The 20,040-nt window shown below is 43.8% G+C and overlaps 2 protein-coding genes across 7 annotated transcripts in view; one reads left to right on the top strand and one right to left on the bottom strand.

Moving 5' to 3' along the window:
* Positions 1-1,910: 1,910 nt before the first annotated feature.
* On the bottom strand, positions 1,911-4,981 carry pgp (phosphoglycolate phosphatase). Its single transcript, XM_072269466.1, has 2 exons — positions 4,138-4,981; positions 1,911-2,511 (listed from the first exon to the last, which is right to left on the bottom strand). The coding sequence occupies exons 1-2, from the start codon at positions 4,964-4,966 to the stop codon at positions 2,189-2,191; spliced, it is 1,152 nt and encodes a 383-aa protein (XP_072125567.1). The 5' UTR covers positions 4,967-4,981; the 3' UTR covers positions 1,911-2,188.
* Positions 4,982-18,623: 13,642 nt separating this feature from the next.
* Positions 18,624-20,040, top strand: part of e4f1 (E4F transcription factor 1) — a 67,798-nt gene continuing 66,381 nt past the window's right edge. For 4 of the 6 annotated variants that reach the window (XM_072268336.1, XM_072268339.1, XM_072268335.1 and 1 more), the window contains exon 1: positions 18,624-18,725. In XM_072268336.1, coding sequence (XP_072124437.1) covers positions 18,659-18,725 — 67 coding nt within the window. In that variant the 5' untranslated portion in view covers positions 18,624-18,658. The other 2 variants (XM_072268340.1, XM_072268341.1) reach the window with 2 other exon arrangements.

Below are 20,040 nucleotides of genomic sequence, written 5' to 3'. Positions count from 1 at the left end.
GGCACCTGACACAGGGTGTTTTCCCCTTTAAATGATCACAGACAGGTTTTGTTTACCTAGGGATATTCATCACACCTACAGTTGATTAATTGTTCAAAGCTAACTTTACACAGTTATTTGACAAAATCAAACAGGATCTTGAGCGATGGAGCACTCTTCCCATTTCTTGGCTTGGCCGAATATCCTTGCTCAAAATGAACATTCTTCCTCGTCTGCTCTACCCAATACGAATGATTCCAGTCATTTTCACCCAACAAACACTTAAAAGAATGGCTAGTTTGGTTCTTTCATTTGGAACAAAAAAGACCCTCTATTAAAAGGTCCAGTTTACAGCTTCCCAGTAGTTTAGGGGGTCTGCATTTTCCAGACATCAAAAAAATATCAATTAAGTTCCTTTTTATCTTATGTGGTTGACTGGGTTTGCAGGGACCCTTCCTCAATTTGGCTAGACGTTGAAGCTTCACAAGCAAAATGCCCTCTTATTAATTTGCTTTTCCTCTATAAGATGAAATTAGTTAAGGAATATTGTGACAATCCAATAATAAATAATACAGTCAGGGCTTCGAGGGCGGTGCGACAAATTGAGGGCAACGCAGCAAAAATATCACCCTTCACTCCAATAACCGGCAGTCCAGATTTTCAGCCTGGCATAATGGATCCTGGATTTAAACTTTGAATTTCTAAGGGTATTTTCCACCTAGGAGACTTGTTTGATGAAGGAATGATTATGTCTTTTAGTCAAATAGTACAGAAATTCAACATACCCAGCAAGGATCTTTTTCGTTTTTTTCAGATAAGAGATTATATACAGAAAAAAACATCATTGTTAACTAATTTCTATAGTTCTGACATAGAAGAGGGTGTTTTGTTCTAAGGGTGAAGTCTCCATCAGTAGTCTTAACAGCATCCTGAGGGAATGTTCTTGTGGAGAGGCTGAGCAGCTGGGAAGGGTCTGGGAGGAAGAGCTGGAGCAGAAATTACAGCTGAAACATGGGAAGACATCTGTGATAATGCAAAGAAAATTTCAGTTTGTAATAGAACTAAAGCGTTGCAACTCAAAATTCTACATAGAGCCCATCTGACTCCAGATCGTCTCTTGAAATTTAAGATGGGGGTTTCTCCAATGTGTTCTAAATATTGCAATACTGGAACTTTCACCCTCTGTTTTTGGATGTCCCAAACTTCAGGCATACTGGAGTGATATTTTGGGTGAAATGGAAAAGATTTCTGAAGATGGAGCTTGAACTGGACCCAGTGTCTTTTCTCTTAAGCCTACTCAGCAGTCGTATTATTAGTGCACATCAAAAAAAGATTTTAATATCCTGATTTTTTGTGCGAGGAAGAACATTTTACTTTGTTGGATATCCGTTAAGGTCCCTGGACTTTTTGATTGGTGTAAATTAATCATGGAATACATTCCTTTGGACTTTTTAACATGTATGGTACACTTAAAAACAAATACTTTTCATAAAACATGGCAACCTTTTCTACAATTGTAGATGTAAACCTGTCTGCTATACTAATAAGGGCTTTTGTATAGGATGTGGTGGTGATGTCTGTACTTTGATGGAAGTGTTCTGATAGCTGATATCCGTGAGGGGAAGAAATATAAATGTACCTGGAAATTGAAAGTTTTGTTATGCTGAGCAAAAATAAATAAATAAGTAAAAAGAGAAATGCAGGCAAGGAATTGGTATCCAGCCTTGGACAGAAGCCCAAATTTTGCCAGATCTGCCAAGGTCACTAGAGACAGACTTGAAGAGCTGAAGCTTCGCTGCTATTTCAGGGTTGACTTTATTTAGAATTGAAGATAATCCCTCACTGAACATGTAATAAAGTGCAGCCACAATGGTTAATGTGATGTTCATTCCATGGATTTCTACTTCTGGAAGCAAACACATAGCACAGCATTGTGATGGCACAGAAATATTTTATTTTCAACTGATAAGATACAGAAAGACCAGCATTTCTGTACCCTAGCGAACAGAACTGGTGATCTCCTTATTGTGTTCTATAACCAAATCAAACACAACTACAAAGCTTGGCAGTTAAAAGTCTGTTTTCACATTCATAACAAAAATAGAACAATCTTTATAGGCAATCACTTAAACTATGAACAAAGCTAACATTTGTTTTTGTACTTGAGTTTTAATTGATTGTACAGTACATCGCTGCAGGCCCTGAGCTGTCATTCAAGTCCAGGGAATAGGTCAGCCACACTATTCACATAGTAAGTTGGGACCAACTTGTGCCGTTCTGGGGAATTACTTTCCTGATGGGCCCTCACTTCTTCCAGGGTGGAAACCCCAGTTAAGGCCAGAATGGTGCGGAGGCCACAACTAGTGCCCATGAGAATGTCAGTATCCAGCCGGTCTCCCACCATCACCGTCCTGCTTGGGTCAATACCATTCTCTTTCATCAAACACTTGAACATATAATCATTGGGCTTGCCGATGACGTAAGCAGTGCGTTTTGATGCTGCCTCAACTGCCTTTACCAAGCATCCTGTCCCTGTGGATGAAGGAAAACAGTTCAGGGATATAACTGCATCACAGCACTGATAGGCAAGAGTCTAAACTCAAACAGTTGCGGCTGAAGCTGCATTTCAAGGTGGCTTAAGACATTCCAATTGCTCCAAGCCTCAGGAATTATTAACACAAGTAAGACCATCACATCTCTCAATATCATTGTTTCCAAAATAAAGTAATTCACAATATTTCTCAGAATGCCCATGCCAGGGTTTTGGTGAGAGATGCTGTTGTCCACTAGTGACAATGTTTTCACATTACTTTGGGGGAATGGTATGCCTCAATTCTGATCCTGGATTGACTGTATTTCAGAGCCAGGACAGTGTGTGACTTGCAAAGGTCCACACAGGTGGACAATGAGTCTTCTTACACTTGGCCTTCTTAGTGAGAGAATTAATGTATTTGGAAGTTGACCTTGAAGCTTAGGTATGCTACAATGATACCAAATATTGCAATAGTGGTGGAGGGAAGGAATGTTTAGTTGAGAAATTACTTTGGACTTTTAAAATCATTTTTTGAAAAGAAAACAGCATTTATCTCATCTTCCTTACTGCTTTCAACAAAGTGAATCATCTTTTTGAACTAGTACAGTCCTTCTGCTGAATGTACTTGTACAGAATTTCTGAAGGCAGTTTCAAGATTTCAACCCAGTAATAAAGGATGTTTGATCGGAACAGGAATCTGTAGGTAAAGATCCCCTACACTCTTGGGACAAGAGCGTTGTCAAGATGAATAGCTGCAGTGAACTTTGTAGATGATTTTGAACTTCTTGAGAATTGTTGGAGTTTCACTCCGTCAAACAAGTGTATTTTGTTACATGCCTAATTTGCCTTAAGAATCATGCCAAGTCTTTGGATATCCAGGGTCTGTGCTATTTAAGTCATTGCTTTTGTGTGTCTTACTAGCTAATACATACAATTATTGGAAGGCCCAGATAGAGTGGACATGATACAGATGTTTCCATTAGTGGGAGAGTCTAGGACCAGAGGACACAGCCCTAGAATAGAAGAAAGTCCCTTTAGAATAGAGATAAGGAAGAATTTCTTTAACCAGACGGTGGTGAATCTGTGAATTCTTTGCCACAGGCAGCTGTGGAGACCAAGTCATTGGGTATGTTTAAACCAGAGGCTGATAGGCTCCTGACCAGTTAGTGTGTCAATGGTTACAGGGAAAAGGTCAGAGAATGGGATTGAGAAAGAAAATGAATCAGCTATGCTTGAATGGCAGAGTAAATCCGACGGCTTAATTTTGCGCCGATGTCAGATGGCCTTATAGTGATAGAAACCCAATTATGCAGTGATGGTACTTCATGGAGAAAATGGTTTGACTTTTTCTTAATGATATTGTCTGTCAGATTGAATGAACTTCAATTATCAGCTAATCAAACGTTGTCAAGTCTGACATCATTGCCCTAGCAGTTGCAAGTAAAAAGGACCGAGGAAAATAGTCGACGTTTCGGGCCGAGACCCCTCCAGAATTTCGTGTGTTGCTCTCATGAGATTATGATCAAAGCAGCAAAATTAATCAATACCTCATTTACATTTACTACGACAGAGTGGGAAAGAAGAATGTTAGACCTGCTTCCTCGGCCGTACTGCCCCCATCTTACCCGGAATCCCGCCGCCCTCCAAAGGCAGCAGGGTGTCAGTGTTGGTGGCCAGGAAGATGCAGGCGGGATCCTGCAGGTAGCGGGAGGCCCGGCACAGCTTTGTGTACGTGAAATGTTCGTCGAAGCCAATGAGCACTGCGGCCACAGTGGGGTCGAGGGGCTCGGTCGCCATTGCCTGCACAAGCCCAGGACCAGGGCCCGAGTCGGAGCAGGCGATGTTCTGGGCCTGCAGTTCCCCGCGCAGCGCCGCGCCGCCGATCAGATAGACGGAGCCGCTGAGCTTGGCCTCCTGGCGCAGGTACAAGGCAGCACAAGGCGCAGAGCCGAATACTTGTTCGCAGTGCGCTTGGAAACCCAGGCGCCGGAGCTTCTCCACGTACATCTCTCGGCTCTTGGTGCTGTTGTTCGTCAGGAAGAAGACCAGCTTTCCCCGCTCTTGCAGCCTGTTTACCAGCGCCGCCGCGCCGGGGATCATGCTGTCCCCTTTCCACAGCACCCCGTCGCAGTCGAACAGCAGCGCGTCCACCGAGTCCAGAACCTGCGAGCACAGATCCCCGGTCAAACGAGTACAGCTGGTGGCCATAGTGAGAGACTGCGGCGGCGGAACGCGGAACCGGCATGACCGCCGCAAACCCCGCCCCGGCCCGGCCCGGCCCGGCCCGGCCCCCGGGTGGAAAAGCCGCAGAGCACGCCCTACGTGACCCAGCTTTCCCAGTGACCAGGCTCCGAACACTCTCGCTGCAATCGCCCTAGCCGCTCCCGTTCCGGATCTTGAGCTTTCTCGGTAGTTTGTGCACACAGCCAGCCCTCCTGATTCTACAGTATCCATACAGCACGTTTTCCAAGCTCATACAAATCACTCCGGTCTCTTACTCCGCTAAAATAATCATCACTCAACTTTTTAAAGATCATACGTACATGAGATTCTGCAGATGCTGGAAATCCGAGCAACACAGAAAAAGCTGGAGGACCTCAGCAGGCCAGGCTGCCTCATTTCCATAGACTCTGCAAATCTTGTCAGTTGTTTGAACTTTGAAAGGTCTCCTCCGAAAACTAGCTGAGTTTTTCTGCTATCTTGTGTTGTTGCTCAGGGCCTGTAGAACTCCTTGTGTTTTTAAAGACCGTATCATCTTTGCTGGCCATTCAGTCCAACCCTGACAGTGTGTATACCACAAGGGTCCAAATGCACACCCGTCTGATTGATGAACTCATGCTTGACAAATTGGCAGACGTGCAGACGGCAAATGGAGCGCTGACCCTTATTTCTAGGGGATTTGAGTGTAACTGTAGCAAAGTCTTACTGCAACATAGATCATATTTAGAGTACTGTGAATAATTTTTGAGCGAGTTAAGGTACGATTCTTTGGATGTGGTTGACTGCGATGATTCTGGGTATGAAGGGAAAGGTAAAGTAGGCTGGGAGCCTAGTCACTGGAGATTAGAAGAATGAGAGATGATTTTATTGAAATATATAACTTAGGGAACATATACTGCACTTGTGAGCCTTCTCTCTTGCATATGCAAGAACTTACAAATCTCTGTAGTCCTCATATATGCTTGTATGTAATTTATAGATGGATACAATTTAGATTGATAATGGAATCAGGTGTTATAGGGAAAGTGAGAAGTGTCAGATTGGCTGTGAACCTATTGAACACTTGGGCAGGCTCTGTGATGGATACTCACCTCTTGGTTGTTGGCTAACCTCACTTTCTAAACACACCACCTGCCACAATTAAGGTCAAAAGCAGATGTAAATAAAATTCCAACTAACAGTTTGTTTAGTTTCTGGTCATAAGAGGAAGTCAGTTTCAGTTTTTAAAATGTATAAGTGGAAAGCAGTGATCAGCTTGAAATTAAAACAAAGTATTGTTCCCAGACAGCTTTGCAAACAAGTTATCTCCATATAGCAGACTATTTTATAGTTGTAAAGTTTAGGTACTCAAGGAAGCTAGCTTCGCAGCATTAAGTAGAGGAAGCTAAGATCTGTGTCTCCAATTTACTTTTAGACCTTTTGTGTCACAAGGATATCTGTTGAAAACCTCATACGCAGGCGAAGTATTCCAAGTGGTAGGAAAAGGGTATAAATGCAGGAGCTGTTCAACTGTCTTAGGAAAGAGGTAAAGAACATCAAGAAACGTGGAACTAAACAAGAACCTATCCCTCTAGTTTCAACTTCTCTGACAGACGACTCATTTGTCTGCATCGTTGTATGTCTTTTTAGTTTATAGGAATTGTACATGTGTTTTAGAATTCTTTTGTGTTTGAGAAATCCTTTTCTCATTGTGGTTTGCATTTTAGCAATGGTTTATGATTTGGAAATGTTTAAGACAGAAATCCTCTGAGTTTTAAATGTGTTGTTTGGATTTAAATGTGCACCACTGAAAATAAATGAATTTTGTTTAAACGGCTTTGTTAGGTGGAAATTTTTTCTCCTTCATAGGGAGAGGGAACCCATCGTTTGAATAGGCAGATGGTCTTGCTGTGGAGAATAAACAGGGAAGTGAACTAGTCTTTGAAGATTGGGTAGTTACAGTAAAATCTCCCCATTTTACCTCTTGAGGTGCAGATCATATTTATGCTGTTCGATTTGTACAAACATCACTTCCTTTTCGTAAACTTTTTAACATCTTTTTCTGCTCAGGATTTCAATTTATAGCACACACGGTAGAAAGACATCCATCTCCATCCACTCTTTATTTGCCCTGGAAACAACATTACCTTTTTAACAAAGTTTTCTCATTTAAAAACCCTGAAGAAAGCCCCTGGCTCACGTGATTTTTGAGGAAGTGTTTAACACCTTGCCGAGCTTTGTACACAATGCATTGCAAGGGCAGTAGACTCCCCTTAGTGAGAGTACTTGTGGCTAGTTATATCCAATAGAGTTTAAGGTCATTGTTTGGGTTTAGAACTTTGGTCAGCAAACCCAATACCGTCACAGCTTAAGGAGCTAAATGGCTTAATCCTACTCCAACTTTTATCTAAGAACACAGATCAATGTTTTTCAAAACTGTTTAGTAGGCTTCCCTTATATGTTACAATTTTTATTTGAATCATCAATTTCATCCAACCCCAGTACAAAGATTCAAGGTTGTTTAGTCATAGTCATACTTTATTGATCCTGGGGGAAATTGGTTTTTGTTACCAATAAATGTAAATAATTAAGTAGTATTAAAACCATAAATAGTTAAATAGTAATATGTAAATTATGCCAGAAATAAGTCCAGGACCAGCCTATTGGCTCAGGATGTCTGACCCTCCAAGGGAGGAGTTGTAAAGTTTGATGACCACAGGCAAGAATGACTTCCTATGATGCTCTGTGTTTCATCTCGGTGGAATGAGTCTCTGGCTGAATGTACTCTTGTGCCCGACCAGTACATTAGGTAGTGGATGGGAGACATTGTCCAAGATGGCATGCAACTTGGACAGCATCCTCTTTTCAGATACCACCGTCAGAGAGTCCAGTTCAATCCCCACAACATCACTGGCCTTACGAATGAGTTTGTTGATTCTGTTGGTGTCTGCTACCCTTAGCCTGCTGCCCCAGCACACAACAGCAAACATGATCGCACTGGCCACCACAGACCCGTAGAACATCCTCTGCATCGTCCGGCAGATGGTAAAGGACCTCAGTCTCCTCAGGAAATAGAGACGGCTTTGACCCTTCTTGTAGACAGCCTCAGTGTTCTTTGACCAGTCCAGTTTATTGTCAATTCGTATCCCCAGGTATTTGTAATCCTCTACCATGTCCACACTGACCCCCAGATGGAAACAGGGGTTACCGGTACCTTAGCTCTCCTCAGGTCTACCACCAGCTCCTTAGTCTTTTTCACATTAAACTGCAGATAATTCTGCTCACACCATGTGACAAAGTTTCCTACCGTAGCCCTGTAATCAGCCTCATCTCCCTTGCTGATGCATCCATCTATGGCAGAATCATCCGAAAACTTCTGAAGATGACAAGACTCTGTGCAGTAGTCTGAGGTGTAAATGGTGAAGAGAAAGGGAGACAAGACAGTCCCCTGTGGAGCCCCAGTGCTGCTGATCACTCTGTTGGACACACAGTGTTGCAAGCACACGTACTGTGGTCTGCCAGTCAGGTAATCAAGAATCTATGACACCAGGGAAGCATCCATCTGCATCGCTGTCAGCTTCTCCTCCAGCAGAGCAGGGCGGATGGTGTTGAACGCACTGGAGAAGTCAAAAAACATGACCCTCACGGTGTCCGCTGGCTTGTCCAGGTGGGCGTAGACATGGTTCAGCAGGAAGACGATGGCATCCTCAACTCCTAGTCGGGGCTGGTAGGCGAACTGGAGGGGATCTAAGTGTGGCCTGACCATAGGGCGGAGCAGCTCCAGAACAAGTCTCTCCAGGGTCTTCATGATGTGGGAGGTCAATGCCACTGGTCTATAGTTATTGAGGCCGCTGGGGCGCAGCGTCCTCGGCACAGGGACGAGGCAGAACGTTTTCCACAGTACAGGAACCCTCCGGAGCCTCAGGCTCAGGTTGAATACATGGCGAAGTACTCCATATAGCTGAGGGGCACAGGCTTTGAGCACCCTGGTACTGACACCATCCGGTCCTGCAGCCTTGCTTGGGTTGAGACGTTTATTGTTATTCTTCAGTACCCAAGTGTAAAGGAGAGCGAAATGATTGTTTCTCTGGATCCGACGCAGCATAGAGAAACATAATTAGCACAAAGAACACAATAAATATAAATACATAAGATTAGCTTCTATACACAGATTGATTGTACATCCATAAAGTGACTGATAGGAAATGATAAAGTAGGGGTGTGCTGGCTTAGGTAAATGGCTGGAGTTGTTGATCATTGAACATAGAATAGTACAGCACAGTAGAGGCCCTTCAGCCCACAATGTTGTGCTGACCCTGTAACCCTGCCTCCCATATAACCCCACCACCTTAAATTCCTCCATATACCTGTCTAGTAGTCTCTTAAACTTCACTAGTGTATCTGCCTCTACCACTGACTCAGGCAGTGCATTCCACGCACCAACCACTCTCTGAGTAAACAACCTTCCTCTAATATCCCCCTTGACCTTCCCACCCCTTACCTTAAAGCCATGTCCTCTTGTATTGAGCAGTGGTGCCTTGGGGAAGAGGCGCCGGCTATCCACTCTATCTATTCCTCTTAATATCTTGTACACCTCTATCATGTCTCCTCTCATCCTCCTTCTCTCCAAAGAGTAAAGCCCTAGCTCCCTTAATCTCTGATCATAATCCATACTCTCTAAACCAGGCAGCATCCTGGTAAATCTCCTCTGTACCCTTTCCAATGCTTCCACGTCCTTCCTATAGTGAGGCGTCCAGAACTAGACACAGTACTCCAAGTGTGGCCTAACCAGTGTTTTATAGAGCTGCATCATTACATTGCCACTCTTAAACTCTGTCCCTTGACTTATAGAAGCTAACACCCCATAAGCTTTCTTAACTACTCTATCTACCTGTGAGGCAACTTTCAGGGATCTGTGGACATGTACCCCCAGATCCCTCTGCTCCTCCACACTACCAAGTATCCTGCCATTTACTTTGTACTCTGCCTTGGAGTTTGTCCTTCCAAAGTGTACCATCTCACACTTCTCCAGGTTGAACTCCATCTGCCACTTCTCAGCCCACTTCTGCATCCTATCAATGTCTCTTTGCAATCTTCGACAATCCTCTACACTATCTACAACACCTCCAACCTTTGTGTCATCTGCAAACTTGCCAACCCACCCCTCTACCTCACATCCAGGTCGTTAATAAAAATCATGAAAAGTAGAGATCCCAGAACAGATCCTTGTGGGACACTACTAGTCACAACCCTCCAATCTGAATGTACTCCCTCCAGCACGACCCTCTGCCTTCTGCAGGCAAGCCAATTCTGAATCCACCTGGCCAAACTTCCCTGGATCCCATGCCTTCTGACTTTCTGAATAAGCCTACCGTGTGGAACCTTGTCAAATGCCTTACTAAAATCCATGTAGATCACATCCACTGCACTACCCTCATCTATATGCCTGGTCATCTCCTCAAAGAACTTTATCAGGCTTGTTAGACATGATCTGCCCTTCACAAAGCCATGCTGACTGTGCCTGAACAGACCATGATTCTCTAAATGCCCATAGATCCTATCTCTAAGAATCTTTTGCAACAGCTTTCCCACCACAGATGTAAGGCTCACTGGTCTATAATTACCCGGACTATCCCTACTACCTTTTTTGAACAAGGGGTCAACATTCGCCTCCTTCCAATCCTCTGGTACCATTCTTGTGGACAACGAGGACATAAAGATCTGAGCCGAGGCTCAGCAATCTCTTCCCTCGCCTTGTGGAGCAGCATGGGGAATATTCCGTCAGGCCCCGGGGACTTATCCGTCCTAATGTATTTTAACAACTCCAACACTTGCTCTCCCTTAATATCAACATGCTCCAGAACATCAACCTCACTTATATTGTCCTCACCGTCATCATGTTCCCTCTCATTGGTGAATACCGGAGAAGTATTCATTGAGGACCTCGCTCACTTCCACGGCCTCCAGGCACATCTTCCCTTTTCTCTAATCAGTCCTACTTTCACTCCTGTCATCCTTTTGTTCTTCACATAATTGAAGAATGCCTTGGGGTTTTCCTTTACCCTACTCGCCAAGGCGTTCTCATACCCACTTCTTGCTCTTCTCAGCCCCTTCTTAAGCTCCTTTCTTGCTTCCCCATATTCCTCAATAGATCCATCTGATCCTTGCTTCCTAAACCTCATGTATGCTGCCTTCTTCCACCTGACTAGATTTTCCATCTCACTTGTCACCCACGGATGCTTCACCCTACCATTCTTTATCTTCCTCACCAGGACAAATTTATCCCTAACATCCTGCAAGAGATCTCTAAACATTGACCACATGTCCCTGCAAAAATATTATCCCAATTCACACCCGCAAGTTCCAGCCTTCTAGCCTCATAATTTGCCCTTCTCCAATTAAAAATTTTCCTGTCCTCTCTGATTCTATCCTTTTCCATGATAATGCTAAAGGCTAGGGAGCGGTTGTCACTGCCCCCCAGATGCTCACCCACTGAGAGATCTGTGACCTGACCCAGTTCGTTACCTAGTACTAGATCTAGTATGGCATTCCCCTTAGTTGGCCTTGAGTGGGAAATAACTGTTTCCGAGTCTGATGGTCCTGTGAATGCTGCATAGCCTCTTCCCTGATGGGATTAGGATAAACAGTCCATGAGCAGGGCCCACATAATAAGCACGGTAAATGTGTTTAAGGCCAAGCTCAGTGTTTGGATTTCAAATTTAAAGAACGGGAGGCCGACACACTTTCCCAACTTGGAGAAACTGTTATAGGCCATCAAGGAAAAAATGCTTTTCACCCTGAGCAGTACTGTGCTTACCTAGAAAAACTGGCAATAGAGTTTGATCGTCGTTTTGGGGAGTTAAACATCATGAAAGATATTGCTGCACTTATTTCAAACCCATTTCTGCCGATTGATATAGAACAGATAGCAGCCAAGTTCCAGCAAGAATTTGGTGTGCCAAGTGATACTGAAATGGAAATAATTGCTTTGTAAAATAACATCGAGCTTAAAGCAAGATCAAGGGACGGTGACTTTTGGGGGCTTGTCAGGGAGTCTTCCCTCATCTCACCACATGTGCACTAGAAGTCAGTGCCTACTTCAGGTCAACTTATCTATGTGAAATTGCATTTTCACAGATGAAAATTATTAAATCTAAGTACAGGAGCTGTCTTACTGACAGACACCTCACATACTGTATCAGACTGGCTGTCTGTAGTTCTGAGCCAAATTCCAGGGAACTAGCGGAAAGTATTCAGCCCCAGTCATCACACTGAGTGCAACAGTCAATTTTTATTCATTTATTTTTTGTGTTGAAATAAAATTAAATAATGAAACTTAGAATTAAAGGTGTTACAATGTAAGCATTATAAAGATAAGTTAATACTAATTAGGATAATGGTAATATAGCAATACTCCTGCTACGGAAAGCTGTTTGTAAACAGAAGTTGTTTCCGGGGTTAAGGGGTTTTACTTCCGGTCATTGCTACGCATATGTGTATAAGCCCCTCCGCCACATTGGTTTTGCCGTCCCAGATAAAGTTGTCCTTTGGACATGAAGTTGTCAAGTGGTCCTTTTTCAAAGTAGAAGTTACTACATATGACTCACATATGTGCTCTAGGGGTAAAATTTGCTTTTCCATCAAAAGGTTTATCAGGCATAATGTACTTGTGTATTTATTTTTCTTTTTTTTGGGGATCTACTGGGAAAGTCTCAAAGATCGACCAGTTGGCGACCACTACACTAAGGTTTAGTGACTGAAACCACGATGTAACAAAAGTCACACAGCAAAATACACATACTGTAGTTCTTAAAATTACATACACAATCAGTAGAGTGGACTTTGGATAATTGGGACATATAGGGCCGGTACGTTTTGGCCCAATTAAGTGGCTGCCCCAGTTAGACCATACAAGAACATAAGAAGCAGAATCAGGCCATTTGGCCCAAATGAGTCTGCTCTGCCATTCAATCATGGCTGATCCTATTCTCCCCTCCTCAGTCCCACTCCCCGGCCTTCTTCCTGTAACCTTTGATGCTGTGTCCAATCAAGAACCTATCAAGCTCTGCCTTAAATACATCCAACAACCTGGCCTCCACAGTTGCCTATAGTAATAAATTCCACAAATTCACCACCCTCTGGCTAAAGAAATTTCTCCGCATCTCTGTTTTAAATGGGTGTCTCTCTATCCTGAGGCTGTGCCCTCTTGTCCTAGACTGCCCCACCATGGGAAACATCCTTTCCACATCTACTCTGCCTAGGCCTTTCAACATTTGAAAGGTTTCAATGAAATCTTCCCTCACACTTCTAAATTCCATCAAGTACAGGCCCAAAGTTCCTCGTATAATAACCCTTTCATTCCCAGAATCATCTTTGAGAACCTCCTATGAACCCCCTCCAATGTCAGCACATCTTTTCTTAGATGAGGAGGCCAAAACTGTTCATAAAACTCAAGGTGAAGCCTCACCAGTGCCTTATAAAGCCTCAGATCACATCCCTGCTCTTGTATTCTAGACCGCTTAAAATGAATGCTAACATTACATTTGTCCTCCTCACCACTGACTTGCAAATCACGACCTGCAAATTAATCTTCAGAATGTTCTGCACAAGGACTCCCAAGACCTTTGCATCTCAGATACTTGGATTTTCTCCTCATTTAGAAAATAGTCTGCACATTTATTTCTACTACTAAAGTGCATGACCATACATTTTCCAACATTGTATTTCATTTGCCATTCTCTTGCCCATTTCCTTAATCTGTCTAAGTCCTTCTGCAGCCTACCTGTTTCCTCAACACTACCTGCCCCTCCACCAATCTTCGTATCATCTGCAAACATGACAACAAAGCCATCTATTACACCATCTAAATAATTATATACAGCATAAAAAGAAATGGTCCCAACATGGACACCTGTGGAACACCACAAGTCACTGGCGGCCACCCAGAAAAGGATCCTTTTATTCTCATTCACCGCTTCCTACCAATCAGCCAATGCTCTAACTATGCCAGTAACTTTCCTGTAATACTATGGGCTCTTAACTTGGTAAGCAGCCTCATGTGTGGCACCTTGTCAAAGGCCTTCTGAAAGTCCAAATATACAACATCCACTGCATCCCCTTTATCCATCCTACTTGTAATCTCCTCAAAGAATTCCAGCAGGTTCCGCAGGCAAGATTTTTCCTTCAGGAAACCATTCTGACTTTGTTGTATTTTGTCCTGTGTCTCCAAGTACTCCATAACCTCATCCTTGGCAATTGACTCCAACATTTTCGCAACCACTGAGGTCAGGTTAGCTGGTCTATAATTGCCTTTCTGCTGCCTTCCTCCTTTCTTAAAGATTTGCAATTTTCCAGTCCTGTGGCATCATGCCAGAGTCCAATGACTTTTGAAAGATCATTACTAATGCCTCCGCAATCTCTAATGCTACCTCTTTCAGAATCCTAGGGTGCAGTTCATCATCCTGTATGGGTGACTTATGTACCCTTCGGTCTTTCAGCTTTTTGAATACTTTCTCCCTTGTAGTAGTAACTGCATTCACATCTCTTCCTCCACACCCTGCAACATTTGGCACACTGCTAGTTCCACAGTGAAGAATGATGTAAAATACTCATTTAGTTCATCTGCCATCTCCTTATACCCCATTATTATTTCCCCAGCCTCATTTTCTAGTGACCCTATATCCACTCTCATGTCTTTTATTTTTTTACATACCTGAAAAAGCTTTTACTATCCACCTTGATATTGTTTGCTTGCTTGCTTTCTTATTTCATCTTTTTCCTTCTAATGATCCTTTTAAGTTGTTCTCTGTAGGTTTTTACCCTATCCTCTATCTTCCTGGTAATTTTTGCTTTGTTGTATGCCTTCTCTTTTGTTTTTACATCAGCTTTGACTTCCCTTGTCAGCCATGGTTGTACTATTTTGCCACTTGTGTATTTCTTCATTTTTGGAATAATCTATTCTGCACCTTCATCATTTTCCCCAGAAACTCACATCATTGCTGCTCTGCTGTCATCCCTGCCAGTACTCCTTCCAATTTACTTTGACCATCTCCTCTCTCAAACCACTGCAATTTCCTTTATTCCACTGAAATTTCAAGTTGAACTCAACTTAATTAGCCAAAGTTTCATGGAAATAGTTAAAGAGGTATAAAAAAGACAAACTACTGTTTAACTGAGTAACAACTGAGTACTGTTTAACTGAGGAGGCATTGAGGGAGACAAGGGCACACAATGTACTCTGGGTAGGGGTCTTCAATGTCCATCACCAAGAGTGGCTCGGTAGAATCCCCACAGACCGAGCTGGTCGGGTCCTACTGGACATTGCTACTAGACTGGGACTACAGCAGGCGGTGAGGGAACCAACAAGAGGGATAAACACACTTGATCTCATTCTCACCAACCTGCCTGCCGCAGAAGCATCTGTCCATGAAAGCATTGGTAGAGGTGACCACCACACAGTATTTGTGGGGACTAAATCTCGTCTCCACATTGAAGAAACCCTCCACAGCGTTGTGTGGCACTACAACCATGCTAAATGGGATAGACTTTGAACAGATCTAGCAGCCCAGGGCTGGACATCTATGAGGCGCTGTGGGCCATCAGCAGCAGCAGAATTGTACTCAACTACAATCTGTAACCTCATGGCCCAGCATTTCCCCCACTCTAACATTACCACCAGGCCAGGGGGTCAGCCCTGGTTCAATGAAGAGTGCAGGACAGCATGCCGAGAACAACACCAGGCATACCTCAATATGAGGGTCACCCTGGTGAAGCCACAGTACTGGACTACTTTCATGCCAAACACCATAAGCAGCAAGTAATAGACAGAGCTGAGTGGCCCACAACCAACGGATCGGATCTAAGCTCTGTATTCCTGTCACATCCAGCTGTGAATGGTGGTGAATAATCAAACAACTCACTGGAGGAGGCTCCACAAATATCCCCATCCTCACTGATAGAGGAGCCCAGCACACCTGTGCAAAAGGTAAGGCTGAGACATTTGCAACAACCTTCAGTCTGAAGTGCCAAGTAGATGATCCAGCTCAGCCTCCTCCAGAAGTCCCCAGCCTCCTAGATGTCAGTATGCAGCCAATCCAATTCACTCCACGTGTTATCAAGAAATGGCTAAAAGCACTGGATACTGCAAAGGCTATGGGCCCAGACAAAATCCCAGTAATAGTCCTGAAGACTTGTGCTCCAGAACTTGCTGCACCACTAGCCAAACTGTTCCAACACAGCTACAACACCAACATCTACCTGACAATGTGGAAAATTGTCCAGGTATGTCCTGTACACAAGAAACAGGACAAGTCTAACCCAGCCAATTACCGCCCTACCAGCCTACTCTCAATCATCAGCAAGGTAATGGAAGAGGTCATCAACAGTGCTGTCACGCAGCAGCTACTCGGCAATAACCTGCTTACGGATGCCCAGTTTGGGTTCTGTCAAAGGCCACTCAGCTCCTGACCTCATCACCTCCTTGGTCCAAAAATACCAGAGGTGAGGTGAAAGTGATAGCCCTTGACATCAAGGCAGCATTTGACTGAGTATAGCATCAAGTGCCCTGGCTAAAACGGAGTCAATAGGAATTAGGGGGAAAACCCTCCACTGGTTGGAATCATACCTGACACAAAGGAAGATGGTTGTGGTGGTTGGAGGTCAATCATCTCATACTCAGGACATCACTGCAGGAGTTCCTCAGGGAAGTATCCTAGGACCAACCATCTTTAAATGCTTCATCAATGACCTTCCTTCTGTCACAGGGTCAGAAGTAGGGATGTTCTCAGATGACTGCACAATGTTCTGCACCATTCATGATTCCTCAGATAGTGAAGCATTTCATACCCAAATGCAGCAGGACTTGGACAATATCCAAGCTCGGGCTGACAAGTGGCAAGTAACATTCGAGCCACGCAAGTGCCAGACAATGACCATCTCCAACAAGAGAGGCTCTAACCATCGTCCATTGACAATTCAGTGGCATCACCATCACTGAATCCCCTACTATCAACATCTTGGGGGTTACCATTGACAGGAAATTGAACTGGTCTTGCCATATAAACACTGTGGCTACCAGAGGAGGTCAAAGGCTAGGAATCCTGCAGTCTGTAACTCACCTCCTGACTCCCCAAAGCCTGTCCACCATCTACAAGTCTCAGGTGAGGAGTGTAATGCCACTCGACACTCGCCTGGATGAGTGCAGCTCCATCAACACTCAAGAAGCTTGACATCATGCAGTACAAGGCAGTCCATTTGATTGGTACCCCTTCCACAAGCATCCAATCCCACTACCATCAATGATCAGTTGCAGCGGATCCCACCCACCTTTCCCATGCACCGTTTGTCCCACTCCCACAACATCCACGCCAGGAGCACCAGACTCAGCAACAGTTATTTTCTCCAAGGCAGCAGCTTCCAGACCCATGACCACTAGAAGGACAAGGACAGCAGATAATTGGGAACACCAGCACTTGGAAATGCCCCTCCAAGTCACTCACCATCCTGACTTGGAAATATATCGCTATTCCTTCATTGTCACTGGGTCAAAATCATGGAATTCCCTCCCTAACAGCACAGTGGGTGTACCTACACCTCAGGGACTGCAGCGATTCAAGAAGGCAGCTCATCACCACCTTCTCAAAGGCAACTAGGGATGGGCAATAAATGCCAGCTTAGCTGGCGATGCCCACATCCCGTAAATTAATAATAAAAAAAATGTATTTAGATGAAAAAAGAACAAATTTGAACACTATCAATACTACTGCAGTACTAAAAAACTGTGTATTAATTCCTAATTTGTTATTGATGGAGGAATTCATCTGCTGCATTCTTTTGATTGACTGTTAATGAACAAAATCAGTGCAGACACCTAGTGGAGTTAATAGACTACCTTTATACAATGCTTTTCACCATTGCGTTCCTCAAATCTTTATTTTCATTGTAACATTCAAGATGATTGTTGATACCTTTAAATTCTTCATAGTCCCTAACTTGTTGAAATAGTGAAGTTGTTTAATTTTCACACCTGGCCATTTTTTGCATCTCCAAGTCTGAATGTATGAAACTGCAGTGAGCAAAACTGTTCTGAATTGATTTACTGCTTACCTGTTGCCAAATTTCAGTGCCAAAAAATACTGCTTTTTGAACACAAGCACACACAACCGATACTATTTAAAAACTGCTTGCTCTAAGCATAGTAGTATTCAGTGGCCATACAAGAGCATGCATCTGAATCTGGTTAGAGTCTGCTCGGCATTAGTCTCCTGTCCCAATTGAGCAGCACAGAATCCCAAATAAACAAAGGGAATCCCAGCTAGTTTCTGGATTAGTTTTTGTTCCTTAAGAGTTATCCCAAATAAGCAGCTGCCCTGATCAACCAATGGCCCAATAAACTGGAATCCACTGTACCTTCAATGGATTTTATTTTCCATTGGAGGTATTGATGTTCAAGATAAAAAAGTTATTATTTTCAAAATTCAACTAGGACCAAAATCTAAAAAGTATTGTGCATTTTGTGTAATTCACCTGCAGGTAGGATGTACATTGATTTTTTTTCCTGCCTTAGAAATTTTTCTGTCTCTTACAGTATATTTCTTACCTTTCACACACGTATTTATAGTGTACATCAACTCCCAATTTTTTCTTGAAAAAGGTAGTTAGGGAATAATGTACACCTAAAAATGAATCCTGTATTTAACATAAACACTTTTGTGATTGGTAGCACTCCAATTATAGAGAATATTTACGAATAATTTTCGGCATTGCATACATAAAATTTCATCCCTAACATTGCACTGGGGTGCCAAGGCTTACAAACTACAACTCCCAGCTCTCCCGGCGCAGAGCAGCCGCAGTACGGCACGCTGGCCTCTCGGCTGGCTCCACCTTTGGCGGCAGGTCGTAAATCCGCCATTTTGTGTTCCTTGCGACAAGTGAGAGGAAGTCCTGATGAATTCTGAGAATACGGCAGACGGGCAGCGAGCGGCGGGCCTGAGCGGTGGCGGTGGGGAGGAAGGTAACGCCACTCCGCGGCTTTGTGCCGGTGGAGACCATAGGCCCCGGCTATTAAAGAGACACCCGGTCTGGAAGGGTCAAGGCCAGGGTTGGGTTTCCACGCTATCGGGCTCGGGGTGAGGAGAGGCCGGTTTATGTGGGATTGCCTCAGTGGTTGCAGCGGGATTCCGGCTCCCGTCTTCTCCAATGAGGATATTCTGTGCTTCACCCCACACGCTGTCCCTTTAGGGTCGGGGGAGGGGACTTGCCGCCACATCCCCATTAATAACGTCTCCCATTCACTACTGCTTCTGTTACCCCACCTCCTCCCCTGGGATCAGCGGCTCCACTCACTGGATCCCCATCTCTCTTACTGGTCAGCCACCTCCTGTCCCTCGATACCCATGGGATCGCATGCCACCCCGCACTTGATTATCATCGTCGGGCATCAATTGATTTTACCTGCTTCCCCTTTCCCCTCGGGCTGGCCTCAACTATAGTCATCTCTCCACTGGGGTCAGTCCTATGCGCTGCGATTGTCCTATTCCCACCTCTGCTCAGCTCCAGCTTGCATCCAGCTGCTTGATCCCGTTTCTGGAGACAACATCCTTCACTGGGAGAGGGACAGAGAGGGAGCTGTTCTTTCCTTGGAGTGATCTCTTACCACCTTAGGTCTCCCGTTTCCAGTCCCTCTAGTAGGCCACTGCATGCCCATCATTATTTCCCCCTCACAACTGCTCTTTCTGGTTATGAAGGGGACCAGAATTTGCTGCAGCCACAATGCTGATTGCCATTTCAGAAATGCTTAAGAAGGATGAAACATTTTAAGACAAAGAAAGTGTGTTCAAATCTCTTTTAATGTAAATTTTGCCTTTGTCTTGGCATTAATTTTGCAATATTTTCAGCCTTGGCTACCTGCTTAATTTAGAAATGTCAAGATATTCTAGTAGAGTGATCCATTATTGGGGATTCTTTTATAGCAAAGTGTGAATGAATGTAATGGAGTCTTAGAGATCATTTGAAGGGTCAGGAATTATAGCCGCCAACATTTTGACCATTCTGTTAGATAATTAATTATGAAGTGCTTTTGTAATACAGCACAAATGTAAATGCAAGCTTATTGAAATAAAACATCTACTAAATCAACATTAGCAACGGCCCAACTAGTCTGAAAGGACATGATGTGCAAAACTTTTGTCTACTTGTTTCATTAAACGTGCATATTTTCATTCATTGATTAATGGATAAGGCCAAAACAAGACATAAATGCAGCAGATCAATGTCTTGAACTTAAATTTCACCTTTTTCATATCCTTCAGTGGCCTTACCACATACTC

This window comes from Mobula birostris, chromosome 9, assembly GCF_030028105.1.
Source record: "Mobula birostris isolate sMobBir1 chromosome 9, sMobBir1.hap1, whole genome shotgun sequence".
Lineage (NCBI taxonomy): Eukaryota > Metazoa > Chordata > Chondrichthyes > Myliobatiformes > Myliobatidae > Mobula > Mobula birostris.
Note: the sequence above shows the minus strand (reverse complement) of the source record. Positions and strands in the feature narration are given on the sequence as shown.